The sequence below is a fragment of the Lissotriton vulgaris genome, chromosome 2_2 (genome assembly GCF_964263255.1).
Source record: "Lissotriton vulgaris chromosome 2_2, aLisVul1.2, whole genome shotgun sequence".
NCBI classification, from domain to species: domain Eukaryota; kingdom Metazoa; phylum Chordata; class Amphibia; order Caudata; family Salamandridae; genus Lissotriton; species Lissotriton vulgaris.
Genome location: NC_141688.1, coordinates 264555560 through 264573895, shown reverse-complemented (window position 1 = coordinate 264573895; position 18336 = coordinate 264555560). Strand labels below are relative to the sequence as shown.

Below are 18336 nucleotides of genomic sequence, written 5' to 3'. Positions count from 1 at the left end.
AACCAATATTTCAAGTAGCATCCAAAGCTAAATGAACCAATACCAACAATATCAGTATGCAAATACCGATTCCAATACAATCAATCAATCAATCAGGTGGATAGGACCACCCTACCAATCAGGCGTAAAAACACCCTACTTAATCTTACCCGGACCGGACCATACGGACAGTTCTTCATCTTCCTCCTCCAGCGCCCGATCGTTCTCTTACTCCATGTAGCATTCCTGTGGGATTCCAGTCAGGACAATAGGTCACTCGAGAGAGGTCCGTTCAGAATTGGTGAAGTTCTTTCAATCGGCAGCCGGGCGAGGGCCCTCTCAAGGCAGGTATACTCCGATCATTTAGATGTTCACTTCTTCGTCTGGATCTCTCTTACCGGACCTTATGTCACTGATGGACCCCGCGTTGGGACGCCAATTGTAAAACAGGAGCCCAGATTACTACCGATGCCCAGGCCGCTGGCGCAAACCGCCTCTTAGTTCCCATTTTGAATAGTTACCAAATAAAGAGACGGGCGCTGGAAGCAGGAATCACAAGAACAGAGTTTATTTCTCATGAGGAGAGCCTGTCATTTCGGACACGAAACACGGTGTCTTTCAGGAGGTGCTCTAACAAGTGAGCTGAGACTCCTTCTTTTATACCTTACAAAACATTTGACATTACAATCAGGACAGTGTGACGCAAAAGAAAAGACATCCCTATAATCCTCGTGTCAATCCTACCCCACATATGTTCACAATAGGGACCCTTGACCTGCTGATAAGAGGGGAGGGCAATCACGCAGCTGAGTGTTCCGTCAACTGTTTGGATGTGTGCGCCTGATCATAGCCCAGGGGATGGGGTGGCCAGGATCAACAGTGTGTCCTTTGAAGAGGAGTGACTTCATACAATAAGGGCAGTAAATGGTATCTCCTGGCTCAGGCGATGGCCTCGGACATGTGTGGTCAGCCGGACTCGGGGGAAGGGGTCATCAAAGGAGTGGTATTCATGCCGCGTGGACAATCGAGCGCGGAGGGAAGATTTGTCAACAGAGGGGCATTCATGGAAGGAAAGGAGGTGTTGGTCAGGCGCGGCCGTGACTCTCAAGGACAGGGTCTTGCAGAAGAAGGTTTATGACTGGCCCGTGTGAGGAGAAGGGAGGGGGAGGGGGGAGCCAGGGTGGACACAAGGGCAGAGTCGCATAGAGAGAGAGATCTTATGACCCGTACATGAGAGAGCGGGGGCAGTCAGGTGCAGCTGGGGAGGGCTGTGTCAGCTGAGGCGAAGGATGCCTCTTCAAGAGGAGATGGGGGGGGGGGTTTGCGTGGGTCAAGCAGAAGGGTTGCTTTGCAGGGCAGGGTCGCGCAGAGGGAGAGGGTTTCATGGTTTATGCATGTGAGAGAGAGGGGGGGGGTTTCAAATACACGCAGAAGGAAAGCCGGTGATTCTAATCTTAGGCGGGCAAAAGGCCAGGGTGCCTAAAATGGCTGTCATGTACACATGGGCACAGGCCTTTGCTGGCAGAGGGATGCAGTCAATGTTTTACGGTATTCATGGTGCGCGCAGGGGGAGGAATGGGAAAGGGAAATGAACGTTGCTTATGTACATCAATATTTCTAATTTTCTACAGGTCGAACCCTGTTTTTGCTGAAGCTCCATTTTCTTTTCAGTTGTTTGCACTTGCATTTAGCTGTGTTGAGATTTGGGGAGTACCAGCTGGCTTGTTTGGTGAGTCCGTGAGTTCTGGATGGTTTGGTGGGGGTGACTCAGTCGGCGGCACAGGTGATTCAGGCTTTGAAGTGCTCTACTGCTTGGTTCAGATTGGTGGAGGCATCGGGCTGAGAGAGGCTGAGGATGCTGGTCCATTCATGCAGCATGACCTTGGTCCAGCTGTGGGAAGAGACATTGTGGCGGTTTGAGGTAGTGAGGGGAAATCTGGCGCTGGTAAAATGTATGATGGAATGGTCGGACCAGGTGAGTTCTGTGGAGTGGCTGTATCTGATTCTGTTGCTGGAGATGATGATGGGGGACCAGCGTGTGTCCAACTCTGTGTGTGTGGTTTTGGATCAGCTGCGTGAGGCTGATATTCTCCATTGATTCCTGGAGGCCAGTGGAGTTGGTGTCGGTGAGGTTTTCGAGGTGAGAGTTGAGGTCTCGTGAGAAGACATAGGTCTCGGATTCAATGGTGAACGGGGAATTCTGTGATGGTGTCACTAAGGCCAGTTCATGGTTTGGGTGGGTCTGTATGCGAGCGGCCTCTGCAGGTGGTTTTGTTATCAGCATGGAGCTGGAAGCTCAAGTGTTCCATTAATGGGGTGGTTTAGTCATCTGTGGTTGTGCAGATGATTGCTTCCTTGTGTACGATGGTGATTCCGATTCCTTGCCTGTTGGTGCAGTCGCAGTGTTTCATCTTGTAGCCATTGAGTGATACAGTAGCGATGTATGAGGCTGATGTGGGGTGAGCCAGATGTCTGTGTTAAAGAATAGGTTGGGGCAAGGGTGGAAATGGTGTCCCGAACTTCGGTTGCATATTTGCACAGTGATCTGGCATTGTTCAGGAGGCATCTGAGTTGTTCTGTCGGGGTCTCGGCCGGCGGGGACTGCATAGTGTGGGTTCCTGCAAGGGCGGTTGGTCCTGGGCTGGAGGTGAAGTACAGCTAAGGCCGGTGAATGGTCCAGCTGTGGACCAGGATGACTCAAGGCAGCAGTTATTGTTGCATCTGGGGTCCAGGGCATGGCAATCTGCAGCAATCTAGCTGTGGGAGTCCAGAGGGCCAGGGTACCTCTACTATATATCTGCCATGGCTGGCAGCATAGCAGCTGGAAAACAGCATGGGGGAGAAATGCGGTGGGAAAACTGGCAGGAGCGTGGGACACCATACAGAACTGAAAACCTGGGACAGAGTTGTAGCAGGTAGGAGGAAAGTGCTGGCTAAAGGCTGTCTTCCTTCGCCTAAGTTCCTCTGTCTAACGAATTCTGGAGTGCTTCATAGTGGTGTGGGAAAATTGTAGACTCTTGGTTCATCCTGAAAAAGCTGTGAGATCAATTCATGTTGGTAGGCTTCCCTCCGGCTTCCCTTCATATTTGTTATCTCTCCTCTTTCCCTCTGCCACTGTAACTACCTATCTCAGTATTTATCTTCTTTCTAATGTTTCTCTATCTGGCTCAGTATTTCACTCTTTCTGATGAACATTTCTAACCACAGAGTACTCACCTTATGAATTGCCCACTGATCCACACTTAATGCAGAAACTCTTGCAATAGCTTTGGCTAAAAGACAGGTGGCATCCTCAGCCTCCATCATAGTTCTGTCAAGCCTTCAGATATGATGACATGGAGCCTCATAAAAGTGTCATTCCTTCGTGCTTATGACATTTCCTCTTTTTCATAACTTAGCCAAAGTGCTGGAATGTCGCCTCTGAAGTTGAAAGGTTAGCCCGAAGACAAGGGCAAGAAGAACCCCCAGCTTCTCAACACCGAGATGGTCTAGGGAGTTGTCACTCCATTGGTAGTTACATCACTCACCTGGAACTACAGTTTCCAACTCGGGCCTAGTACCAAGTTTGGAGCCAATTCATGGCCCTAAGTTGGCAGGGTACGCTCAGACGTGGGTACCTTGCTCATTTTGCCACTGGATTCAAGCTAGCTTGACTGATGAGCCAGAAACCGGTCTCAGGGTTTGGCTTGTTTCCAGTCCAGGGAAGACATGGCTTGGCAGTTCGGGCTGGACTGTTCCCATGAGGCACAGGGTCAGACTGCTTTGCATATGACCATGTCTGAACTGGGGTGGCAGAGTGGGCTAAAGAATGATGATGGATTAAACCTGGATCAGTTGACTGGGGGTGAGTGTTTGATTTGCTCCAGCGCTCCGTCCATCATCCCCTTTGGTATCACTTTGTTCGCCCTAAGTTGGCAGGGTATGCCCAGACGTGGGTCCCTTGCTCACTCTGCCACTGGATTCAAGCTAGCCTGGCTGATGACGGCTGATTAGCCAGAAACCGGTCCCAGGATGCTTGTTTCCGGTCCAGGGAAGACATGGCTTGGCAGTTCCGGCTGGACTGTTCCCATGAGGCACAGGGTCAGACTGATTTGCATATGGCCATGTCTGAACTGGGGTGGTGAAGTGAGCTAAAGAATGATGATGTATTAAACCTGGATCAGTTGACTGGGGGTGAGTGTTTGATTTGCTCCAGCGCTCCGTCCATCATCCCCTTTGGTATCGCTTTGTTCTCCCTAAGTTGGCAGGGTATGCCCAGACGTGGGTCCCTTGCTCACTTTGCCACTGGATTCAAGTTAGCCTGGCTGTTGACGGCTGATTTGCCAGAAACCGTCCCAGGATGCTTGTTTCCGGTCCAGGGAAGACATGGCTTGGCAGTTTGGGCTGGACTGTTCCTATGAGGCACAGGGTCAGACTAATTTGCATATGGCCATGTCTGAACTGGGGTGGTGGAGTGAGCTAAAGAATGATGATGGATTAAACCCAGATCAGTACTCTGGGGGTGAGTATTTGATTTGCTCCCGCACTCCGTCCATCATCCCCTTTGGTATCGCCAATGCATCCCAGGTCCCCAGGGCCATCACTGTATCCACTTTAGATTGTGGCCTTTAAGGAGGCCATGCTGTACACTTTTTAAATACATTTAATCTCCCTCGGGTGTACCTTTTGATCCTCTTGGGCATGTAAGAAACTCCAGTTGTGGTTCCTGTGGAGGGCCCTTCCCTAGCACAGAATGCTCCCTGATCAAGTCAGCCCATCCGGGCAACCCCTTCAGCAGGCTCGACCTCCACCTTCTGCTGTGGGCCCCACCTCCAGGGCTTTCATCATTACGAGTTTACAATTCCGGCAGTGCCACTTCTGCATCCATCACCAGCTCAGGATTCATCTTCAACACGAGCACTCTTTGTCTCAATACATAATTACAAAGGCAAGCACACAAGCTGGTGAGGATGTTCCTGCAGTTATTTGTCTCAGCAGAAATTATTTTGGGTTCAACTTCCAAACCTAATTCAAGGTCCCCAACATGTCCCACAAGATGAAGATGGCCATGAGGAGGGTACAGTTCATTTACTTATTCTTCATTGTATGGATGCTGGATTGATACCTTTCCAGAGTCTGTCTTGGATTTGTCTTAAGGGCTTCCATTGGAGGAGAGTGCATCCTTTGTTGTGGTGGTTTACAGCGCCCCAGAAGAGCATGTTTTAACGCTCCTAAAGGAAGGTACTTAGACTCACTTTCTTTGCGGCATGGGCCATTGATTCCTCAGCCTTTGCTACCTTTTAACAATTCTCTGACTGATGCAGTCTTGACATCCTAGAACCATTTCAGCTCTAACTGTAAGTCACCCTGTTGCAAATGCCACAGGCCTGCTTAGTGTGAGCCAAAAGTTTTTACACAAAACCCAACTACAGAGAGTCTTAAAAGCTTTCTTATATAGAGCTCCACAAGTACATTTTTTAAATTATTTTCCTTCTCTGATCATGATACTCAAAATTAATAAATGCTATTGGGAACAGTTATTTCTTTTATCTGTTCGTCTGTATGCTCTCTGATTATTGTTAGGCTTCTGGGCCATCACAAATAAACCAATAAAAGGTGATGGGAAGAATGCTTGTAATAAGTCTAAACACTGGTAATAGCTCAGATAGCATTGCGGCCCATCATTCTTTTTCCCACCATGACACCTCAGTTTGGACTCAAACTGGTTTCTGAGTAAATATCTCCAAATTGCCTGCCATCTTTGGAAGATATGCTGTCCTAATATCAATTCAGAGTGTTACGCTTGACCACTACACTCAACACCTCCATGCATGGAGGGGGAGCAGAAACAGCTGAGAGATTCTGATCTTCTGGCAGAAGTAGTGGATGCCATTTTGGCTACTCACTGCCATTCCACCAAGTCTGTATATTCATGCCATTGGGCTAAATGTGCCACCTAGTGTTCAGCAAATCAAGTCGAATCACTGTAGTCAAAATTATCATATGTTCTGTTACATATTGTTTGACCTTGCAAGGCTTTTCTTTGGACACCTTTAAAAATTACCTATTGGCTCTTCCTGCATTTCTTCGTTTGTCTAATCAGCCCACACTATTTAAGTCTCATGCTATGAGGCATTTCTGAAAAGGATTGAACTAGTCTGATGTGTGTTTCTCTGAGTTTCTTCAGAGCCCTGAAGGCTCTCTAATGCTTTTCACCTTAAAAGCCATGTTTCTGATTTCACCCACTTCAGCAAACCACAACAGTGAGCTGAGGCCTTGTTAGTCCAGCCTCCGTGTACTTCATTTTTCCTGATAAGCAGGAACTTGTGACTTTATCATTCTTTCTGCCAAAAATGGGGTGACTTTATAAGTGAAAACATCATGGTGATTGGCCCAAAGCTGTCAAGTAGTCTCTAGCCACTGGCAAATGCCCTGGCTGCATTTCAGCTCATTATTTGTCACCTCCAGACACTGATCAGCTACATGTGTATGGGGGGTCTCTGCTTTGAGTGGCATAGTGGGCATCCCAGTCACTCACCAGTGGGTGAGATTAAATCTAGTATCCACTCCATTGCCTTCTGGTTTGTTGCACCTGTCGGAGGAGCAGCCCATCAGACTCCCTGTAGTATTTTCACCACTGGATCCATCTAAAGGGAAGGAGAAGCTCTCCCAATTGGACTCACGACATGCCCTTAGTTTCTACTTTGACAGAACTAAATACTCCAGGATGGACGAACAGCTGTCTGTTGGCTATTCCATTATGAAAAAAGGAGAGGCTGCCCCCAAAATAGCCAGTGTCCAGACGGAGTGTTCTATGCATCAAACTGTGTTATTCCCCGGCACATATGGACCCTCCTGAAGGCCTTAGGTCCAATGCCATGTGAGCAAGTCCTGTGACCTCTGCTCTGATGGGGTCGCTTCGGACAGCTGGCCTGCTGCCACATGGATATCTGTCCATACTTGTCATTACTTGGTTGCAGGGAGGGGCATTTTGCATGTTCAGTTCTGCAAGACTTTGGGTGTAAAGTCCACTCCTCCGACCCACCTTCTCGGAGGAGGCCATCCTTCTGCATCCATCGCAAGTCTCCATCAGAAGAAGGGTTTTTACCTTGGGTAAGGCCCCTTCTGATGTTTATTCCTTCTAACTGCAGATTCCTCACCCTCCTCCCATTCTTTGGGGTGGACTGCACGGAATGAATACGGATCCATGCTGCCCTTCACTCATTACCAGTGAAATTGAATTCTGTCTGCCAATCTTCACATTCTAAAGGACAGAATGGTCTAATGAAAAGAGGCGGTAATATTTAGTGTCTGGCACCTGTTTGTGGCTCAATGTTGTGACCGGAGGCAGGACGGAGTTGTGAGGGAGGCTGACGCTGCCACCTGTTGGTATACAGGAACTATTGTAAGAGTTTGCAAATTCAGTGGGTACATTCTATGATTAGTCGCTGTACCCCCCTGAGAGAGAGTAACTAAAGGTAGGTAACCTATTGCTTTTGCTCTTTGCCTCCCCCCTCTCTCTCTTTTTCGCTCTGTCTATCTTTTTTCTTTATTAATCTTTGTCTCTTTCTACCCTCTCTTCCCTTTTCTCCCTTGCTCTACCTCTCCTGCTCCTGAGACAAAATCTGAGGAAAATGGACATTGTGTTTACCTTTTTTTTTCATTTCTGGCAATTTTTTTCCTTAAAACAACAATGACCTTAACGCCATTGACATACATTTGGGCGAGTGAAATACATAGCTCTAATTTTTCATTGAAAGACAGTGTCAAAAATCTGTTATACAGTGCTAAATACGAACCTCTGTGCTCACAGATATTCTGTTGCACGATATGGGCGAGCTCTAGGGTATTTCCTAGACATTACAGTTAATTTCTCCAAGAGATCGCCAATGGATTTTCCATCTGTAGCAAGGTAAAAAAAAATCAATATTGTGCTTTTCAATTATGCAGACAATCCAGGAAGTAAACCATCCTATCGCTCAACTGATGACACCATATTCTGGAAGGTCAAAGTCCATTAATTTTAATTGTATAGACGGTGATGCTACTATGGTGTTGTGTGATGTTGGAAGAAGGTGGCCAGTTGAGGTATTGGATAGATTTGCACTAAACCTTTGTACTGTAAACACCAAAGGAGTAATTTGAAATGAACATGGTCAAGGAAAATGTGTTGAGCCCCACAGTTAGAGCTTCAATAAACCAGTGTGATGCCAAATTACAACAAGCATCATGGGAGTAGAGAGGTTTTGGTGCAGTGGCCAGAGCTGCTGACTCGAGAGCTGGGGATCCCTGTTCGAGTATCCGAGGTGCAATATTCTGTGATTCTGGACAAATCTCTGTGTGATGAGCTTTACTATATAAATGTGTTTTAAGATGAAAAAGCAGAAAGAGGCAAAACCTTATGCAAAAATAGTTGCACCAAAGCTGATGTTTTTACGGTATTTTGGCTACGGGAAACTGATGAGAGAAGCAGTCAAGGAACAAGCATTGCTATATGAAGGAAATATGCTACGGGCAATAGAAATGGAGGAAAAGTATGTGGCAAGCACAGGAACCAACAAAAAGCTAGGAAAGAGATGGAGCCCCTTTTAAGTTTATATTAAAAACAATAGATTTTAGGCGAAACCTAAACAGAGGCCCATACAAAAGTCTTTGCAGTAGTAGACTGCTCTTGATTAAGATGCCTTTTTGGTTAGAAGCACAAAAAAACCTTGCCCCTTCTTATGGACCCAGTAAAGGAAGCTCAGGTTCATTTTGCTCGATATATGCATTGTGCAGTCTTGCACCTGAGCGGAACGGGGAAATGTTTTAAAAAAAAATGTATTATGCCGAGATAAAAACATTATCTTTATAGAATAGGCCATTTTATAACACATGCATTTAGAACGCATGCCATTGCAGCGCGGTCATTACAACGACTGCTTTGTTACATCAATTAGCATTACAACGCAAGTCATTACAATGAATTGCTGTAGGGAGGGCACTGGATGTTGGAATAGTATAATTTACTATTCCAACTCCAGTCTGTGCAACAGTAGGGAAGGCTGTAGCGGCTTGCGTTGTAATGGCATGCGATGTAACAACGTGGTCCTTGTAATGACCGCGTTGAAATGGAATGTGTTGTTTCGCATGCGGGGACTTGATGTTTTCACTTTATAACCTCACACCTAATTCTTCAGCTAACACCGAAATTGAGGTACCGTAACTAATGCAGGAATAGTGGGAAGGTGCACAGATCTGACCACTTTCTTCAGGATGAGATTAGCAATTAGATGGATTCATCCAAAAGTTAAAGATTGCATAGTTTGCTCCACTAAAACTCGTTAGATGTTTTTTTAAACTTTGGAATGTTCATAAAATGTACACAAATAAAGCAAAAGCGGGCGAGAGGGTTCAGTTGAAGCTAGACTTACAAGAGTCAGTCACTTTTAACCCCAAATAAACAGACCACGCACGCAACCTGGGCTTCATCCTGGTCAATGCCGTCTCCTCGTCGTGCTTCAACATCCTGCGCATGCCACGTAAGATCTTCCTGTAGATCCCCACCGAGACCAGGAAGACGGTCACCCAGGCTCTCGTCACCAGCCGTCTGGACTACGGCAACACCCTCTACGCCGGAACCACCGCCAAACTCCAGAAGAGACTCCAGCGGATCCAGAACGCCTCAGCACGACTCATCCTGGACATCCCCCGTCGCAGCCACATCTCCGGACACCTGAGAGATCTGCATTGGCTCCCGGTCAACAAGAGAATCACCTTCCGTCTCCTCACCCACGCACACAAAGCCCTACACAGCCAAGGCCCAGGATACCTCAACAGCCGCCTCAACTTCTACGCCCCCAAACGCAAGCTTCGTTCGACCAGCCACGCCCTCGTCGCCGTCCCCCGCATCCGTAGAGCCACCACAGGGGGACGGTCCTTCTCCTACCTCGCCGCCAAGACATGGAACTCCCTCCCCACCCACCTCCGCCTGACCCAGGACCACCTCACCTTCAGGAAGCAACTCAAGACCTGGTTGTTCGAGCAGTAGCATATCCCCCCCCCAGGGCCTTGAGACCCTCTGGGTAAGTAGTGCGCTATATAAATACGATGATTGATTAACAACAGAAGTATCTCCCCCCCCCAAATATTTTCCTGAGAAATCTTTTCTCCAACTTTTTTTTTCTCAATATTCTCCCATGGGCACAGTCTGGTGAAATTCATAAACTGCCCCTCACCCATGTGCGAGGGAGAGGTTACACACTTCAAATATCCCTAGTAGAAGAAAATATTCTTATTACAGGATAAAAACACTACTATGATAGAAGTGAAAACGAGAAGTGTTCTTAACTCTCGATACACAGATTTTGAAAATGGGAGCAGGTCATGATTTTCTGTGAATACCACATAGATATCTATGGTCAACATGACGTGGAAACTATAAAACGTGTTTGCAGATGAAAGTTCGTGGATAGCCGAAATGCCACTAGGTATATTCAATATGGGGAAATTGCACATCATGCTGTTTGCGAGTGTCAATATATTTCTATGTGTATCACTCGTTTTACTTGATTCTACTACAATGTTGTTCTTCCAAATATGTGATGTTTTAAATCATTAAAATATTTTGAAATGTGAATATTTTATTATGAAGTTAGAGATAAAGGGTTCACCTGCACTGAGATCTGTGTTCATTTGATTTAGTTATGAAGTTTTAATGAAACAATATTGTGAATTTTCTAGTCAGACATTAATTAATATTGTAGGTATCTTTGTCTGGTTGTTTTACAAAGGAAGCGGAAAGTATAAAAACAAAAATAAAATTCCGAACATGAAACTTTTTGGGGCATGGTTCCAATTTCTCTTCATAAAAGGGTCTGGTGAAGTGGTGGATGTTGAGGAAGAATGTAGAATCGAGGGTGCAAGGCCACAGCTACATCCTCATATTTCTTCCAAAATTTGCCACATTTTCAATTATTATCCAACTCAAAATGAAGTGAGGAATTATACTTTAGGTGATTAAGAAAGCCTCCCAGCTTGCTGAATCAGTTCAGAGTGATTTTGAGGAATCCGTTCCTGAGTGCACCAAGTGGCCAGTACCTAATTTTAAATGTGTGTCTTCAAAGCTAACCCCAATCTCACAAGGTTTTTACTGGCTACTAGAGCCCCAGCTTTTCAAAATAAATATTACATTAATATTTGGATTTATTTTTGAAAGAGATGGTTTAAGAAGTCACCTTAGCCAAAATACAGCCATTAAATTAGAAGAGAGCTGCTTGGCAAAACCCACTGGTGCTGCATAGTGTCTGAAGAGTGTACTGCATCATTAAACCTGCAAAAATATAGATTAAGCCCAGATCCTGCAGGACCATTAATGACATGTTTGCCCAGGTGATAAAAAAAGCGTTGCTTTGATTGGCGGAGGGAGTGGACTCAAGAACTTTATCTCCCATTAAGGAAATGCATCACTAAAATTACTTGCAAATTAAACCACTTAAATTAGAAGGCGGTTTTTCCAAAGGCACTTTATGCAACAGAATACAAAAAAATTGAAAATTAATTACAAAATTAAGTAAGCATTCAATTAAAATTACAGTTTACCAGCGGAGGCTGAGAAGACATGAGACAAAAGAAGAGTAAAGTTAAGAGATAAAAGGCAAGTGATGAGTTCTCAGACTCTACCTCACAGATGTAATGATAGGAACGGACAAATGTTGAAGAGGACAGCATGTCAGAGTAGAGAAACAAGAAGAACGGCGGAGAAGAAATTGGAAGAGAAACATGGCAGAGTGCAGTAAGGCAACATTTTAGAAGAACAGAGGGGCTAGAAGTTAGGATTAGAAAAAGATATAACACAGCAAGACTATGGTTGGTTTTGAAAATGATGGAAAGATATTGAAAAAGAAATATGTGAGATGCAGGTAGCCAAAGTTTTTGGTGGAGTAGAAAAGGTTGAGTAAAAGAGGGAAACCTTGTCAATAAAGCGATCCATATAATATTGGACAATTTGTAGAAAAAGCCAGAAATCAGGGCTAAAGATAGTGATGGAATTGTGACAATTGAGGCAAGAAAGGATGGACGGAGGTTTGTGGATGAAGGAGACTTGCAGAGTTGATGAAAAAAAGAAGATGATACTCAGTACACACGCAGGAAGGGAGTGTGTGGGGATAGAGGACATAGCAAACAACATAAAAGAAAGAGTACAAGTGGATGAATTTCATTTTTTTGAGGTGTGGCAGACAAGTAGAGAGAGGTCATCCCAGACTGCAAGGCCAAATGACAAAAAGAAAGGCTGCAATTAAGAGATTTGTCAAAGGAGGGGAAGAGAGAAAATGGGGAGGGGTGCCCAGACTGAAAATTTAACCACCTCTCTCTTTTATATATGCAGCAATAGGATAAGCTTGGATTATTTGTTGCACTGCTCTCGATGACTTGATTGCTAAAATATTACTAAAAAGTCGAAGCTACCATTAACAGAATATGTTCACATAAATAATTCTATTCCACATTTTCATTCAACTATGTGTAAGTTCACCAAAGATGTCCAAGGAGGTTTTTTTTAATACCAACTGTAGCTCCTTTTTCAGTGTTATATATTGAATGGAAAGTGTCAGTCATTAAGCTTCCAACACAAAAAGGATATGGTTCAGAATAATGAGTGTATATGATAAAGTACTACTGCTGTCTGTGTGAAACATGTTATGATATGTTATGTTATGCTAGTGATATTTGTAAAGCGCAACTGTTGCCCAAGAGTGTCCGGGCACTATCTACGGTCCTCAAGATGAAGCGTTCATAAGAGACCAGGATTATACGTCAAAAAGCCAGGTTTTTAAGGCTCTCCTGAATGCCAGTAGATCAGTACTGTTTTTAAGATGGATATCCAAGGTTAACATGCTAGTTAACTAAAAATACACTCAGTGCTTTATGTTCCAAAGTAATGTCCAGCATACAAGTAAATAAATAAGACGGTGCTCTAAACAACCGCAAGGTCTTAATCCAAGTTTCACAAGTGTGGTTGCCTTGATACCCTCCACACATTTTCTCACAACTGCTGAAGATGAAGGTTTCTTATTCTAAATGATGCAGATGTTGCTAAAAGGCTTATGTACCTTATGTATATGAATGCTACTGGCCTAAGATTGAAGTGCTAAAGAAGTATTGAGCAATTTCACGTGGTTATCTATATATTCTCTAAACTTGTTAAATGGAAATCTTTCTCTCTGTGTGGACAGTGCAGTAAGTTTCATGATGGTAAATCTGTTCTTTCTTTCCTTTCAGATTATTGGATCTCCTGACGGACCAACACCAGACAAATTATGAATGTTGAACAAGATGACATTACATCCACAGCAGATGATGATAGGTCCTAGGTTCAACAGGGCCCTGTTTGACCCCCTGCTTGTTGTGCTGTTGGCTCTTCAGCTTCTGGTGGTAGCTGGCTTAGTCCGGGCTCAGACTTGCCCTTCGGTCTGCTCTTGTAGTAACCAGTTCAGCAAAGTGATCTGCACACGGAGGAACCTGCGCGAGGTGCCTGACGGCATCTCCACCAACACACGGCTCCTCAACTTGCATGAAAACCAGATCCAAATTATCAAGGTGGACAACTTCAAACACCTGAGACACTTGGAGATCCTACAACTGAGCAGAAACCACATCAGGACTATTGAAATTGGGGCTTTTAATAATCTGGCCAACCTCCTTACTTTAGAACTCTTTGACAACCGTCTCACCACTATCCCAAATGGAGCTTTTGAGTACCTCTCAAAACTAAAGGAGCTCTGGTTGAGAAACAATCCCATTGAGAGTATTCCTTCTTATGCTTTTAACCGTATCCCTTCTTTGCGTCGGTTGGATTTGGGAGAGATGAGACGGCTCTCCTACATCTCAGAAGGTGCCTTTGAAGGCCTCTCAAACCTGAGGTACTTGAACCTTGCAACGTGCAACCTCCGAGAGATTCCCAATCTCACCCCTCTAGTTAAACTGGATGAACTGGACCTGTCGGGGAACCATTTGACTGTGCTAAGGCCAGGCTCCTTTCAAGGGCTGACCCACCTCCAAAAACTCTGGATGATGCATTCACAAATCCAAATCATTGAAAGGAACACATTTGATGACCTTCAGTCCCTTCTGGAGCTGAATCTGGCCCATAACAATTTAACTCTGCTGCCTCATGACCTTTTCACCCCCCTCCACCACTTGCAGAGGATTCAATTGCATCACAATCCATGGAACTGCAATTGTGATATTCTCTGGCTGAGCTGGTGGCTTAAGGAGATTGTGACCACTGGTAGCACTTGTTGTGCACGCTGTAGCACACCTAATAATTTGAAAGGACGACACATTGCAGAGCTGGACCAGAATTTTTTCACATGCTATGCTCCTGTGATCTTGGAACCTCCCGCAGACCTTAATGTCACAGAGGGCATGGCAGCAGAGCTGAAATGCCGAGCATCCACATCGTTGACCTCTGTAAGCTGGATAACCCCAAATGGAACTATTATGACCCACGGGGCATACAAAGTGAGAATTTCTGTGCTCAATGATGGCACACTAAACTTTACCAATGTGAGTGCAAGGGACACAGGCTTGTACACATGTATGGTGAGTAACTCTGCTGGGAACACCACGGCTTCGGCCACCCTGAATGTGACGGCCACAGACACCAACTACACATACTTTTCCACAGTCACCGTAGAGACAATGGAGCCCACTCAGGAGGAGACAGAGGCCACAGAACACAAAGTGGGACCTACCCCTGTCATTATCTGGGAGACCACCAACGTTACCACGTCTCTCACGCCCCAGAGCACAAAGGCAACTGACAAAACTTTTACCATCCCAATCACAGAGTCAAGCATCCCTGGAATAGATGAGGTCATGAAGACAACCAAAATTATCATCGGTTGCTTTGTGGCCATCACTCTCATGGCAGCAGTTATGCTTGTCATCTTCTACAAGATGAGGAAACAGCATCACCGAAAGAACCATCATGCTCCCACACGGACTGTTGAGATCATCAATGTGGACGATGAGCTCAGAGGGGGATCTCCAATAGAAAGCCACTTGCCCATGCCAGCCATTGAGCACGAGCATCTTAACCACTACAACTCCTACAAATCCCCTTTCAACCACACAACAACAGTGAACACAATTAATTCAATACACAGTTCCGTGCATGAACCGTTATTGATTCGAGCGAGCTCGAAGGACAATGTACAAGAGACTCAGATCTAAAATTGACCACAACGAAAGAGACAAGATAAAATAAAAGACAATTTATTAATGACACAAATTGACTGGGCTAAATCTACTGTTTCGAAAAAAAAGTGTCTTTACAAAAAAATCAAAAGAAATTTATTTATTAAAAATTCTATTGTGATCTAAAAAAATGACATAATGTGTGTTCCTCTGAACCTGTTTCTGCTGCACTAAGTACCCCCTCTTTCCATATGGCATATTTTTCAAGTAGTCCTCAATTCCCTGCAAAGAACTGGTCCTGAAATTTTTGTAAGGATAACATTACACTTTTGGGATTTTTGTGATCAATTCGAGTGGTGAGATTTGGCCCATTTTGTCACGCTATATGTCACTTTCATCTCACACCCTTGAAAATATGTTTCAACAGGGAAATCTGCAGTAGATTTTTAAGATAAGAAGAAAAACCCAGAGCTTTTAGTTTTCATGTACCAAATGTTCTGTACTCTGCAAAGGGGCACCATTCAAGGAAACACAACAATACAAAGAACGAATTAACTCACATGAACATCAATGAACCCATGATCTTTTACAATGATTCTAGAACCAGAATTTGTAGTTCAACCACTAAAATAAGATTATAAATAAAATATTGTTGGTTTTCTGTATTTGCATATAAGTTGTTTGGAATTTTGAAGGGATGGGAGGATTTTAAAAGTATGGCCATTGTTTTTAGAGGCTAGCTTAAATGCAAAAATACAATATAATCAACGCCATGTTGGATCTTAAAGGTAACAACACCACTTTCAATTTGCCAAAAAGATCCAAAGTCATTTCTTCACTGAGACTTGATTGGAAAGTTTTAGTGAATGCAGGATGATTTCTTTTACAAACAAATGAGTACAACATTCACAAAAGGATCAATTGTGCATTTGGATTCTCAGCTAAGTTTAAGTCTCCCCATTAGAAAAGAGTGATGGTCATTAGGTGCCACTGATCTGTGGTCTTTGTGGTCCAACAATGAGGAGCATTTTCGCGATTTTAGTGTGGAGGAAATTCTTTCTGGTGCATAAGATTTGTCAGGGTAAAATTACCTCATTGGACATCCAAATGAGTTTACTGTATGTTCAAAGACATTTCTTACTCTACATGTTTTGAAGTATGCAACATCAAGAATACTTTATTGGCCCACTTCTTTTTCTAATGAAACATTCTAGAAAACATCTGCACAAAGGTCTAGCTTATTAACACTTGTTCACTTTATGTCCTTGAAATACACTGAGTATATATCGTACAGTGGGAGTCTCTGCCAGGCATTGTGCATAGCAGGAGGCAGTCACCTATTTCTAATAAACTAAAAGGCAGAGTGTAATAAATTGCTTTACTGGTTCAGGGGGGTGAAACCCTTCTCAACCAGCAGCCTTATTCTTCTCAGGGTAAAATCACAAGCAAACTGCAAATTAAAGTTTGCTCAGCCTAACTCAGAGGCAATGTGTAAATTATTTGTGCAACATTTCAAATGGTAAAACAGTAAAAACTCACCTCAAAAGGAGCCTACACCAATTTAGAAAAACAGAGTAATTTTTAAGAAATAAAAAAAGACCAAAGCAACATAAATCCATAAGGTAGAATCAGATAAATTACATTTTAAAGATTTTAGTAAAAATAGTGCAAAAAAGGTGTAAAACCACAACTGTAGATATCTGTTAGTGTTGTACCGGGGCAAAGTAACAGGTTCAGGATGAGCTTAATGGAGGGCAGGCCGGCTACAGGTACCCAGTAAAGACTGATGAACAGTGTACCTTAAATCATGGTTTGCGGAGCACTGCAAGGATCTGTGTGGAAGATACAGATCCTCGCAGGCAAATCGTTGCATCAGTTCCACGATGCAGTGAAGCTGCGGTGCAAGGACCTGTGTCGCCGTCAAGGACAAGGATCATGCGAAGTCCAGAGCCGAGGATGAGGCACACAGTCAGGGCAAAGTGTCGGTTCTGAGGAGCTGCGATGCTGTAATGCGGAGACCAGCGGTGTTATTCAGGCTGCCGTTGACGACAGACACAGATGCATGTGCAGAGGATGCAACAAACAGCAGCAGTTCCGATGTGGTGAGGGTCTGTGAAGCGATGAGGGTTTTTACGGTGCTTCCAATTAACGAAGTAGCAGCGATGCGTTGGGTCTATGGGGGTGTTGTACCATGTAGCAGAAGAGATGCAACACTTTTGCTGGGTCCACAGATGCAGGCAGAAGGCTTAAGGCCCACTTCCAAGAGTCCAGGACTGGGGTGACACCACTTGACGGGATGGAGTCATAGATGTTAGAATCCAGGTGCAGGAGCAAAGTTGTTGGAAGCTTATTGTGTTCCTGAGGCTTCAGATAAGGAGGTAAGCCAACTAGCCCTTTGAGATACTCTGGGGTACTGGATTCAAGAGATTCAGGTCAAGTCTTTCTCACCCAGGCAAGGGGCCAATAGGCTGCAGGTCAGGAACGCAAGGCTGCAGTCTAGCAAGGCAGGAGTGCAGCAGGAAAGCAGTCCAGCAGTCCAGTAGAGTGGCAGTCCTTCAACAGCATAGCAGTCCTTTTTCCTGGCAGAGTATCCTTAGGTCCATAAGTGTGCGGAACAGTTGATGTCTGAGGATCAGTATTTATCCCCAGTTATGCTTTTAACGTGGGAGAGAAGGTTCTAGAGGGCCCCCTGTGAAGTCACCAGGCTTTCTGCCTTCCCTGCCTTGGCTCCAGATTAGGGATATGCATCCTATTGTGTGGAGGCAGGACACAGACTATTTAAGTGTAAATAGGGCTGGGTCCAGCTCTGCCCACCCTGCCAGTGATGACCCATCCAGACACACCAAAGCTCTCTTGTGTTTGGCTGTCTGTGAGGAATACACAAAGCTCAACTGTCAGCTATATCCTGTCATGTGACCAGAGACAGGCTACAGGCACTAAATGGCTAAGGCAGTAAAATGCCAACTTTCTAAAAAGTGAAATTTTCTAAATTGTAATTTAAAATACGACTTAACCACAAGTTAGTATTTTTCATTAAAATTCCAAAGACACCAAACATTAACTGGTTACATGCTCCCATTTGAAAATTACAGCTTTGTAAATGTAATAAGGCAACTTCAACTTCAATCTATGGGAGAGGTAGAGCATGCAGTAGTGGAAAACGAATTTAGGAGTTTTCACTACCAGGACATATTAAAC

At 44.5% G+C, this 18336-nt stretch overlaps 1 protein-coding gene across 1 annotated transcript in view; it reads left to right on the top strand.

Moving 5' to 3' along the window:
• Positions 1-15803, top strand: part of LRRC4C (leucine rich repeat containing 4C) — a 105561-nt gene extending 89758 nt beyond the window's left edge. The window contains exon 2 of the mRNA XM_086959602.1: positions 13219-15803. Coding sequence (XP_086815728.1) covers positions 13261-15174 — 1914 coding nt within the window. The 5' untranslated portion in view covers positions 13219-13260 and the 3' untranslated portion in view covers positions 15175-15803. The remainder of the gene's footprint in view (positions 1-13218) is intronic.
• Positions 15804-18336: the final 2533 nt, after the last annotated feature.